Consider the following 13,011-nt stretch of genomic DNA (forward strand, 5'->3'; position numbering starts at 1 on the left):
ATCAGAATCTTGATCAAATTCCTTTGGCATTGTTTCCATATCCCAGTTAAACAAAAAATTTTAACTTTCATGGTCGAAAGTCTTTAAAAACAGGGTTTATTTGGCCATTACTAGCAGAAAAGAGACTGATCTTGAGTTATGGGGTTTAAACCACCAGCATCATGGCTGGATAGGAAAGAAAACATGTTCATTGTTCAGGAATTTTACAAACGTTTTTATTCATCAGGTGGGGGGTTGGTGGAGAAAGATGTAAACTGTTCTGAAAGTATTTACATTAGCTATAGACAAAGGGGATGGGAGTAGGTGAAATGGGTCTAGATCTGGGATGGGCACAGCGGAGCCTGAAAGGAAGTGTCTGCCCATGTGGATTCACTGTGGGCAGCAGATTGGAAAATTCATATGTAAATAAGAAAGGAGGCTCCTGGGATTCGATAGCACCTGGCTCTTCTCTCTTTTGGATAATCTCAAAAATAGCCACCTGGAAATTTATCCTAAATTCCAGCAGATACGTAGAAAATATGCGCAGTCTTTTGTCAGAGCTGGTCCACAGCTATTAACAAGGTAACTTCTGTCTCTCTGGCTGCTGTAATTTTAATTTAGAACATCTCAGATTTTTTTTTTCTTGTCATCCCTTAACTATGAAAAGTTAAAATTAGGAAAAGTCAAAAAAGTCATTTTTTACTTAGAGATTTCCTGATGGGACCATTTAAAGTTGAAGAAATTCTCTGTAGTTGAAAACTGTCTTACTTTGCTCTCGTATCCTATAATTTCTTCTGTGTGATAACCAAAATAATCACCAGTTCTCTGCCGATTCCTCAGTTGGGTTGCTTTTGATTGTCCCTTTTTCTTACTCTCAGATGGCTGCCACCTCTGGCTTTAAAGACACATGTCTAAAGCAGAGCAGGGTTTTGGATCTCTCAAAAATGTTCTTTAGGGCCAGGAAAAATGAAAATTTGTGGGACCACAAGTCTCTTAAATATCTTTCTTTATCTCAGTCCTCCTTTTCTCAAGTATTAGAGATTATTGATATATGGAATTTTATATTGTTTCCGATGGGTAGTAATTTAAAATTTGTTTCATAACATTACAAGAACAACTAATGAGGTAATTTTAATAGTAATGGTTGTGGCTGGACTGATCTCCTCTCCCTTTTTTTAAAAACTACCTAAGGATTAGCTGTTTTTTTCTATCGAACCTCTAGTTGAGAGGTTCTTTGGTAGTGCTTCAAGGCTCTAGATTCTCTTTATCTAGTAATTGCTCTAGGAAGGAAAGTTGTACAGTATCTTTGAAATACTTCCCTTCCCCCTTTCCTGTTAGTCTCCCCCTACCCACCAAAAAAAATTTTTTTTTAATTGACTGTTCAGTGACAGATGGTAGAAGAGGCCTTGTCTAAAGTGCTTCTGGTGGGCTGGTTTAGGGGGTGGGTGGTTTGCTCTAATCCTCCTGTAGAAGGAACTAGCCTTTCCCCTCCCCCTTCCAGTTGAGCTATAATCTTGTTAGATGGTCTTAAAATGGTATTGATTAATTCCCAGTGCATTTAGAGGAATAAGCACAAGTTTGGGATTTAAAACTCAAGAACCAATTCCCTTGAACTCTGAATGTCTTAGCCTGGAGGCCAAGGGAGGTACCTTCCAACTTCTCCACCCAAGTCTTCACTGAAAAGGAAAGTTAAGGCTTTTAACTTTTCAGTTTGCCTCTCCCACTGTTAGTCTAGTACTGCTGCCAGTTGCCATGGCAACGGACTGGGACAGCTGCGCAGTGGCGCCCAGGCAGCTGGGTGGGGGCGGGGGAGCTGCCAGCCCGCCAAGCCCCAGACCTGGGAGGGGAGGCCCCTCCTGTTAGCCCAGAGGGAAAGAAAGAACTGGGGCGATCCGGTAGGTAAAAGAGGGAAACCCCATTTATCATCTCCCTTTGGGGCGCCTCTTCTGCATGAAGGTATAAAGGGAGATTTTCCTCTTTTCTCCCACAAACTGAAGAACACATATGTAAATCCTTGTTTTTCCTCGTGAGGCAGGGGAGGCCATAGCCACAATGCTTAACTGCATGCATCTAACCCGGGGCTGGTTTTAACCCCAGCGCTCTGACCTAAACTGCTCAGCTCCCGGAAATTCCAAGGTGAGTGGGGGTGGGGTGGGGTACTCTCCCTGGGACATGACATTTCCTGTCTCTGGTGAGGTCAGAGACTTTATTTTAAATAAATCAGATTTTTTTTTTTCTTGAGGCTTAGGACTGTTCTAAATTCATGGAAAAATTATTTTGAAACCCCTTAGCTACATTTCTCCTGCCTACCTCCTCTTCCGAAAAAGTATTTTAATGAAAAACTTAGTTTTATTACAGGGTAATGATGGGTACAGACAGGTTTTTGGTGGGCAGACCGATTGCTAGTAAGTTCTGGAAATATGATTTCCAACTATATATTCTTGGAATAATTTCTTAAATTTTGCTAATTTGAAGTAAATTGATAAATGCAACTCTTTATGCTACTTGACTTGAATAAAATTCTGAGATTAGCACTGGCCTTACCTAATCCTGGCAGTGGTCTTCTGGTCAAGATGGAAAGATTTTTAGAGAGTGCTGAAAAAAATCTTTAAAATTTCAGCAAAATAAATATGGAATTCAGCTAAGAAAACAATCCTTGCTACTCTGTAATCCAGAATGTAGGCACCATTTAACATGGTTAAGGAAGAATTCTTTAAATGATTATGATAACAACCTGGGAATGAAAAAAACTAGATTCTCTTTGAGTACCCTCTGGTCGTGCATATTTCTGAGCTTAACTCAATTTCCATTTGTGCAGCTTTGCTTCAACTTTCCTTGGGCCTATGAATGGCTCCTCTGTGTTTTGAGGCTTCTTGTTGATGTGAGTCTGGGGCCAGACTTCTTTTTCCTCCTCCTCTTCCTTTGGCCCAAAGTCAACTCCAGTTAAGAGGAGAGGGTACCTCCTTAACTGTTTGGAATTGTTGAGCCTTAAGAATTACTCAATGATCCAATGACTAATTTTGACTTCTTAGGACTGAAATTTTTTTTTCTTGCCTGCTTCCCTTGCATCCCCAAATGTAAAAGGAAGCTTAGTGTATTTGAGATGTCAGCCCTGCTTTGGTGAACTGATGGTTGCTCTGAAGAGACAAGCTCAATTTGCTTTAAGAGAAATGTTCTGAGTTACTGAAAATGTGAAAGTTGCTCGAGCAGGCCTTTTTTTTTGTGCTGCTAAGAGACCAACTAGTCAAGATGCTCAGAGCAGAGAAAGTTACATTTTGGTAGCTTTTCCTTTTCATTTTTATAAAGAAACTTACTCACCTTGATGAGAGGGAAGGTTTTACTTCTATCACAATTCTTTTAACTTCAAGTTTTCCACCTTTTTCTTTGAGTTGCTAGCTTGTAAATAGTTATAGAAGTTGCCAGGAGTAACATACACTACTTGTCTTTTGAAATCTGAAATTAGAGGAGTTAGACAGTTGGGCCATCCAATTATGATCTTGTTAGTTGAAGGTAAATTAAATTCTTAGGATTCATCTGTAGAATTTTTTTAAATTAAATTCTTAGGATTCATCTGTAGAATTCTTCAAGACTCTAGAGAAAGGTACATGGCAGCTTTATGTTTTACCCTCTGCATCTCATCAAGAATCTTCACATGGATTCTGAACATTTTATCTTTCACATTTGCAGGAACCCAGTGGCCTTAGACCTTCAGGTGGAACAGCGTACGACATGGGAAAGAAAACCAAGCGGACAGCTGACAGTTCTTCTTCTGAGGATGAGGAGGAGTACGTCGTGGAGAAGGTGCTAGATAGGCGTGTGGTTAAGGGGCAAGTGGAATATCTACTGAAGTGGAAAGGCTTTTCTGAGTAAGTGCCTTCTCTTAGGCTTTAGGACTGCAGAGCTAGACACCTTTGGTTTACTTCCCCAAGAACCACCACCATCTTTGTCTTTTTTTTTCCCCACCTGCACTCCTTTCCTAAGACTCAGAAGACACAACAATAAACTAAATAAAGCCTCCCCCTTCTTAGAGTGGTGTTCTAATGATAATGATTTTGAGAGGCAGTATAATAAACTGGTTAGCATAGACTTGGGAGCCAGATTGCCTGGGTCCAGATTCTTGCACCACCACTTATGATAGTGATCTCAGTTAAGTTCTTAATCTTCTTTCCTCAGTAAAATAGGAATAAGAAATAATACTTGTCATAGAGATATTTGGTAGATACACAGAGCCTGACACATAAGCTTTGTGTAAGTATAAACTGTTACTATTCTTTTGGATATAACTAAGCTAAAATAATATGCATTGAAGAATAACTAACCCCACAGCCCATAGCTTTCCACAGTTATCCTTGTATCTCAGAACTGTCCTAAGATGAAACACCTTAATAAGAGACTTAAATCTGAGGCCACAGTCCCCCGCCACATATTTATATTTGAAAATTTCCAATATACAGCTGAGACAAAGAAAACTATCCACTCAGATACATACCACCTACTTTCTGCAATTAACCTTTTAATATAACCGATCCATCTATTCCTTTATTCATCAATCTATTTTTTTTTTTTTTTAAAGAAACTTTAAGTCAGTGGTCTTTAAGAATCATACTGAAGTATTGACTAGAAAGGTAGTAACTGGCTTTATGCCGAAGTGCTAAAGTATATTATTCTTTCCTTGGGAATAAATGGGACTAGACACGTATCGAAGCATAGAAGAAGTAGTAGCTTGAAAAGTGAAATACATGAAGCTGTGTTAATCATTAGGCATTTTGCCTCAATTGCTGGTTAATTCTCTTCTCAGGATGCCTAATAACAAAGAATAGATTTCTCAGAACCCCAATGAACTGATAGGAACTGGTTTAGAACTCCTTAGGGTGGTGCTGTCCAGTAGAAATAGAATGTAGGCCACACATGCAATTAAAATTTTTTTGGTGGCCATATTAAAGTGAAATTAATTTTAATATTTAACACAATATACCAAAATGCTATTTCAACATTAATTTAAAAATTGTTGAGATATTTTATATTATTTTTTTCATGTTATATCTTCAAAATCTGATGTATATTTTATATTTTATAACACATCTTAGTTCAGACTAGTCACATTTCAAGTGCTCAATAGCCACATGTGGCTAGTAGCTACCATGTTGAACATCACAGCTTTAAAGCATAGGACTTAAGTATACTAAAAGATTTAGTGTTTTGACAGTACCTTTAGACAACGGTATGAATCAGGAGCCTTTGGAACGTACTTAAGGTTATTTCATTACGTGAATCAATGTGGTGGGTAACAGCAATCAGAAGATGCCCTCCATATTTTTAAAGAGGATCAGTGTCATTACATACTGTAGAGATGAGAAAAATATGAATTTGAGAGACCTAGAGCACCGTGAAGTAGGAATTAACATAATACCTAAAGATTTTAAGGGTGTTTGTTTACTAGGTCCATTGAATCACCACTGGAAATTCTTGGGCATATTGAAGGTACTTGAACCTATATGTGTAGTTTAGGTACTGGTACCTTGCAGAGATAAAAGAGGGAAAGACAAAGTTTGAGGTAGATAGATTAAGTTTTGTCCTTTGTCAGAAATGCCCAGGATTTCAAGCAAATTTTGCTGCTTCAGCATTGTCTACAACTAAATACTTAATGTTTGCTAGGCAGTGATCAGATTCTTCCTCATGTGTTCTCTTTAATTCTCGTTACAGCTTATAGAGGTATTTTCAGTTTACAGATGAGGAAATTAGTGAAGTTATTTGCCGAAGATAACTGATACATGCTGGAACAAGGATCCAATATCAGATTTCTTTGGCCCTAAAGCCCAGACTCTTTCAAAAATTTCGCCCATGCTGTCTTTTGGGTGAAAATTGGTTAATGTAGAAATAACAATACCAATATGGTAGGAAAAGGGATAATCCCGTTATAGGACTGCCTTTCCTTGGTATCAACAGAGACTCTCCTCTACCCCCATGTCTAGTTGCTTATGTTATAGTGTTGGCACGCCTCTTGATTTTGGTGCCTTAATTTCTTCTGGGATAGTAAACTATGGTCTGTGGATTTGAGGGAAAGATTACTGTATGTGGATTTATTTATTTATTTATGCTTAAAGAATTGCTGTGAAGGAGAAGCTTTTCTAGTTTTAGATGTAATGATTTGAAAATAAATTATCTCATTCTTAAGCTCCTTTTGCAGAAAGTTATTTCAGTCTTGAGTAAATATATCATCATTCTGCTTATTTCAGTCAAGTTATGGCATGTTTTCAAACCATTTCTATCTAAAATTACTTTATTTAAAAAACAATATCTGAAATGAATAGTGCATTCATTAAAAATTTTCCCCCCAAGTCAATAAAGGTATTGTAGAAACTGCTTTTATGATATATTTACAGATTTATCTTAATATCAAATAGTCCTCATCATATAACCAAAAGGACCTGCCATTGGTTAGTAGGGAAGAGGATGCCTGGTTTAGTTTTTTCTGTGCCGGCACATTTTTTTGCTTTGATTTTGTAAGCTTTTGATGGAGTTGGGGGTTTGGTTTTCTAAAACCCATGTCAAAAATACAGAGAACAGCTCTATGAATACTATTTGTTTTCCTCATAATAGGACTCCCTTGATCCAAGTTTAATTAGACCTCATTATTTAGTTTGGGTGTTTTGTTTTGTTTTTGCTTATTAATATAACAATGTATTTTGACTACCTAGTGACAGTAGACTTGAATCCAGACTGTTGAATTAATATACTTCAAATCCCACTTTTGAGTCTTATGGTTTGTCTATATTTTAATGATTTAAGCCCTTTATTGCCTTTTTTCGGAATAACTATTTCCAATCCTCCAGTAATTTGTTGACATATCTTCAAAACATAAATAACATTTAAGACAGTGTAAACTGGGGGTGCATGATTTTTTAGTGTCCTCACAATTTGCATAGATGATTATATACATGAAATCACATTTTGCTACTTTTATAAAACCATTTATATTTGAATTTTTAACAGCTTTATTGAGATATAATTTAACAGTCCGTAAAAACCATTCATTGAAAGTGTACAATTCAGTGATTTTAGTAAATTTATAGAGATGTGCAGCCATCTCCAGTTTTAGAACATTTCTATAACCTCCCCCACATTCCCTTGAGCCCATATGTAGTTAATACCAAGACCCAGCGCTAGCACCAGGGAACTACTGATCTGCTTGCTGACTCTAAATTGTCTTTTTTAGACATTTCATGTAAATGGAATCAGACATATAGTTTTTTGCCTCTGGTTTCTCTTAGCATAATGTTTTTGAGGTTCTTCCATGTTTAGCGTGTGTTAATTAGTATTGTGTTCCTTTTTGTTGCTGAATAATAGTCTGTTGTATGGATATACCACATTTTGTTAATCTCATTCATGAGTTCATAGACATTTGAATTGTCTTCTGTCTTTTGGCTATTAAAATGTTGCTACAAGTAATTGTGTGCAAGCTTTTTATTGATATATATTTTTATTTTTCTTGGAGAGATTCCTAGGATCAGATTTACCTCCTTTAAGTGTAAGGGTTTTCTTTTTGCCTATTTGTCCTCTTTAAGGCATTGGATTTCCCCCCTCATTCTTTTCCTTTTTTTCTCCATTCTTTTTGCCCAGGGAGCACAATACTTGGGAACCTGAGAAAAATTTGGATTGCCCTGAGCTGATTTCTGAGTTCATGAAAAAGTATAAGAAGATGAAGGAGGGTGAAAATAACAAACCCAGGGAGAAGTCAGAAAGTAACAAGAGGAAATCCAGTTTCTCAAATAGTGCTGATGATATCAAATCAAAAAAAAAGAGAGAGGTAAGCTTCCTTTCCCCTTTTCCTATAAACTATTCATTTGCCTACCACTCCTAAAAAAACCTTATTTTGTTTATTTCTGTTCTGAGGATGGCGTGCAAGGTAAAATTGTTGAACAAAAGAGCTTTTGGGGAGGTATGTTGGTTAACTACAGCTCCCCCTCCTGGCCATATGAGAAATGTAATATGTCTATACTGAATTGTATTAAGGTGGCAAAATTAAATCCCTGTAAAACACTCAGCCACTCTGTCTTCTCCTTAGAAAAAGGCTAAGCTATCTTAGAGAAGAAGGATCTTTAGTGAATTTTTTAAGCATAGAAGAGGGCTTTAAAATGTTTACCATTTCTCTTCCTTTCTTTTGTTCCAAAGATAGCCCTTATTTTCAAACCTTTACATTTTCTTTTTTTCATTGAGGTGAATGAAATTCACGTAACATACAATTAACCATTTTAAAGTACCATTTTAAAGTGTACAGTTAGTTCAATAATGTATATATTTTTTTATCTTATTTATTTTCATCTTATTTCTGTGAACACAGAAATTTTATCTTCCTTTTGAATCTTTTATTGTTCAGTTTAGAAAGTTTATGAAATTTTGGTTTGGTTTGATTTGGTTGTTTTAGTCTTTCTGATCTTTAGGTCTGAAGTAACTAGCAAAAGCACTGTTATAGCCTCTTTTTTCATCTATATCTTTTCTGTCTGTGCACATACACACACCTCCCAGCTTCCACTTTTCCATTTATTTCAAGGTTGTAGCCTTTTGTGGTGAAGGATGTTTCATACTCTTAAAATTTAATAAAATAAAAGCATAAGTCCGCTTCTGAATCATCTAGCATCACTGTCATAAGCATCTCTATTTATCTTCATTCTACTTGGATATCAGTCTTTCTAGAGCATTAATTCTCTGCTCTGGCAGCACATTAGAATCATGGGTGGGGTGGGGTGGGCTTTAAAAACCTCCAGTACCCAGAATGCACCCCAGACCAGTTAAATTCAAATTTCTGTGGGTTGGACCTAGGCATCAGTATTTTATAAAGACTTACACAAGTGATTCCTGGTCTCCATAGGAGAGAAAATGGGAGACTAGCTTTACAAAAAGGATTAAAATAAGAGTGAAAGATTGGAGGCAAGTGAAAATGGACTCTGGGTTTGTGTCTGTCTCTTATTTCCCTCATTAATTTTATTTTTTGCAATCTTATTTTTAAAACTGCCCTGTTCTGGTGAGGTGTGTGTATCATTATGATAAACTACTGATAAAGAATTTGAGAATACCTTCCCTTCTCTAAGGAGCTAAGACTTGGTTGGTTCTTTTTCTTTTTAAAATTTATTGAGGTAATGTTGGTTAATAACATATAAGTTTCAGGTATACAGTTTTATAATACATCATCTTTTTTCTTTATTAGTCCTTTGTATTCTGGCTTTTGTCACTTGATTAATTCTCTCGCTGAGTAAAGAGACTGCAAAACAACATAGCATAAGACTTCTGACTAGCCATATATATAGTATTTCCTTAACTCAAGGTTTCTGTCCTTTTAAAAAGAAGCTGTCTGGCTTAGACCCACTGCCCATTGCAGAGAGTTTTGTTCCTAGGCCGGGTTCTGGTGCTACCGACCTTGAAAACAACTCCACATGTCTCTTACATTGTAATGTTCATTTGGGGCCCCTGACAGCATTCTCAGCCATCCTGGTGGCTGTCAGGTAGGCAACTGGGAAGATAGGTGTTTGTATGTTTTAAAGGTTCAGAGGGGGATTGTGTTTCTTTCTTTAGACCACTGCAAAAGAAATTTGTTAGTTGGCATTATGCCTGATTTAAGATTACTGCCTGTGTGATGATTTTAGCATTTTCCTCGCCTTGGTTCCTTTTCAGCAGCTTGAACATTTTTCTTCCCTTCCCTCCTTATGTGGCAAACTGTTTTCAGCCGTCAGCTATGATTTACGACTCAGTTCATGCGCCAGCATTCCAGCTGTGAGCAGCTGTGTGCACATCTGGGAATCTCTTCCCCCTAAGCGCCCCCAAAAGAGGCTATGTTTTTGAGTATCTCCCCTGATTTGTGCATGGAATTTCCTTCCCAGTGTGGGTTCTGGTATCTTTGGGGACCACCTGGACCCTGAATGTTTGTATCTTTCAGAAGAAAGCAAGGTGAGTGTTAAAGAGATTTTATTAAGAAAATCGGACATCAGAGATGAGTTCATTTGGGCAGTCTTTTAAAGTCTTTTTTTTTTTGTCTTGCCGCTAGATAAGCTTGCATTATCTTTCATAATAAGGTTTTTTAAATTATCTGGTTTCTCTAAATTTTTGCCGTTTTATTCTCACCAGTGCCATCGGACCTTGGTGGCACCTGAGTCGGACCTTGTGCCCCTTGTCTAGATTGCATGATTGCATTCTTACCAAATTTGAATAACCACCTAGAGAATTATCAGTTTGTTTTAAATCACTGTCTAGTTCTGCTCTCTAATGCTAATGACTCATCCACATCAAAAAGGAGCGGACCTGGGCCTCTTCTCCAAGTGTGTGGATATTGCACTTACGTGAGCTCTGAAAGAAACATTATTTTATGGTACTTCTTAAATCATTTTACCTCTGTTCTTTCATAAATGTAGATGACTATGAAAAGTGTTAAAAATACTGGTCAGTGTTATTAAATTAAAAGTTTAAAAATTAAGATCAAGAGGTATATATTTATAAAAAAGTTTATGAAATGAAAAAGGGTTTAGTTTGGGTAAACATGGACTTGTTTATCATCTCAGAAGCAATTTAGGAGTAGTCAATTTATATATTAAGGAGATTGGATTAGAGGAATTCTCAGATGATGACTCCAGAATATTTTAAGGGATATTAAAGGATTCTAAGGGCCACTCCTTATCCTTTGAAGAAATACTGGACAGATAGGTGCGTCTCCTTGCAAAAATATCTTTTGTCATTACTGTCACTGGGTGACCCAGTATTGTATTTCTTAAGTTTTAAGAATCTTATGAATTGGTGACAAAAATAGTTATCAGGTGATATTAACTTAGGTTATGCTTTGTTGAACTGAGTAACAGGGAGGTTTTTTACTCTTTCTCCAAGTAGTAACCTTTCTTCATCTTCTATTTATAGCAGAGCAATGACATCGCTCGGGGCTTTGAGAGAGGACTGGAACCAGAAAAGATCATTGGGGCGACAGATTCTTGTGGCGATTTAATGTTCCTAATGAAATGGTGAGAGAGAATGAGTCTCACTCTACAATCGTGGGTTTTTTTGTCAGTGACTTGAATTTGTATGGAGGAAGGGGAGGGAAGACTGATTATTCCCCAACCAAAAATTTCGATTGTCAAAGATCTTTAACTGACACCAACTATCAGTATTAAATGGGAATTATGGTTTGGAATGAATTCAAGACCTTCTCAAGCGTTGGTATTAAGTCAAATTATATTATATTAGCCTACATATTAGAAAAAAGGTAGATTTGAGGTAGGAAACATATAAACATGACCTAACCATTTTTTTTACATGGTTCTGAATCATTTACCATCAAGACTATGAGCCTGTGGCCACAGGACAGGAGTTGAGTAAGCCTTTCAGCCATGTCCGAGGAGCGAGACCACTGAATAATGTCTAAAAGAGAAAAATAATCTCAACAGAAAGCATTAAGAATAATGCTGGCCAAAGCACAAGTTATTTCATCCGGCAGAGGGAATGGCTCTTAGAGGAAAGTATAGTTACTTCCCCTCAATTTGGTTTCTGAAAGACAGGGTGATTTATGGTGTGGCCCTCACTACCTCTCAGTTTCCAAGTGTTCTGGGCTTGTGATTTAGGTTTGGTCTCTAAATAGAGAGTTCATGCTACTGTACCACTAAGGAAGTTAATTGCCTTAAAAGTTGTATAAACAAAAGGTTTAATGTTTTATTTGATCGAAATTTGGCTGGTAAGTTACCCAGAAACCTATTTTTAAAGAATCACTATATTCTTTCACAAGTAAAGAGCTATATTGACTGCTTTTCCCACTCAGCCATATGTGTTACTTATGATTTACAGTCACATATTAACTAGCTTTTTCTACCATAGTCCAAATTTGAGTATCTGTTCTGTCTGTTGTCCCCCTTCTCTCACCCATAATCCTTACTGTTATGAATTATGGATCTCAGTTTTCTAGAAAAGGAGGTAGTTGTCTTTGCTCACATCTCAGTGGAATTTTAATTTAAAATATTTTTTTTTTATTGATTTGGAATCCTGGTTAAGGAACTTAACTGGATTTTTTGTTACACATGGTAGTCTAGCCTGTGTAACTTGTATAATAGAAATTTGCAGCTTATTCTTACGTTTCATTTTAGTGCTAGATTTAAAATTTGTCCTTATTCTCTCTTTTATAAGTACTGTTTCTGACTTAAATTTCTGTTTTCTTATTGTTCCAATCCATAGTTCTGACTATAAGGATAATGAATGTTTAAAAGGCCATAAGATGAGGGAGGGTTAGGACGCTTTCACTTAGATGATCCAGAAACTGGATTGTTCAATCCATGTGTAATCAGTAGGGCTGAATGTAGGTTTAATTATGTGTTCATTCACATGTTCACACATACAAATAAAAATTATGGGAGCAGAATTTATGTAATTTAATTTTCAGCCTTTTGATTAAGCCTGCAGTGTTTTCCATCTAAATTCTAACTGAAGATTTCCGTTTCTGTCTGGTGTAGTAGGTAAATGATATTCACTAATACAGTAGTCCCCCTCTTATCTGTGGCAGATACATTCTAAGATATTCCCCCTGCCTTCCTGCTTCAGTGGATGCCTGAAACCGAGGATAGTACTGAACCCTATATGTACTATGTATTTTTCTATACATATACACCTGTGATAAAGTTTAATTTATATATTAGGCACCATAAGAAATTAACAGTAGCAATAATAAAATAGAAGAGTAGACTATAATAGTTATATGAATGTGGTCTCTTCTCTCTCAAGATAGCTTAATGCATGTATAGCGTGGAGATGCTGGACAGCACGAAATTTCATTAAACGCTGTTCAGAATGGCACACAACTTAAAACTTAGGAATTGTTTATTTATGGAATTTTCCATGTAATATTTTTGGACTGCATTCGACCATGGGTAATAAACTGTAGAGAGCAAAACCACAGATAAGGGAGGATTACTATAATTTAATTCATTTATTTAAATTTCTTCTTGAAAATATTGAACTGGTAGGGTTCTTCTCATTTTGAAATCAGGATGGAAGAGGAAATGAAGTCCA

General features: G+C 36.6%; 1 protein-coding gene across 5 annotated transcripts in view; it reads left to right on the forward strand.

Annotated features, from left to right (window-relative positions):
* Positions 1 to 13,011, forward strand: part of CBX5 (chromobox 5) — a 33,146-nt gene that overhangs the window by 11,747 nt on the left and 8,388 nt on the right. For 3 of the 5 annotated variants that reach the window (XM_039862170.1, XM_039862171.1, XM_039862175.1), the window contains 3 exons: positions 3,667 to 3,845; positions 7,600 to 7,786; positions 10,879 to 10,979. In XM_039862170.1, the coding sequence (XP_039718104.1) occupies positions 3,709 to 3,845; positions 7,600 to 7,786; positions 10,879 to 10,979 (425 nt within the window). In that variant the 5' untranslated portion in view covers positions 3,667 to 3,708. Of the gene's footprint in view, positions 1 to 1,749; positions 1,875 to 1,998; positions 2,116 to 3,666; positions 3,846 to 7,599; positions 7,787 to 10,878; positions 10,980 to 13,011 lie in introns of those variants that run through there. The other 2 variants (XM_039862173.1, XM_039862174.1) reach the window with 2 other exon arrangements.

This window comes from Pteropus medius, unplaced genomic scaffold, assembly GCF_902729225.1.
Source record: "Pteropus medius unplaced genomic scaffold, Ma_sr-lr_union100, whole genome shotgun sequence".
Lineage (NCBI taxonomy): Eukaryota > Metazoa > Chordata > Mammalia > Chiroptera > Pteropodidae > Pteropus > Pteropus medius.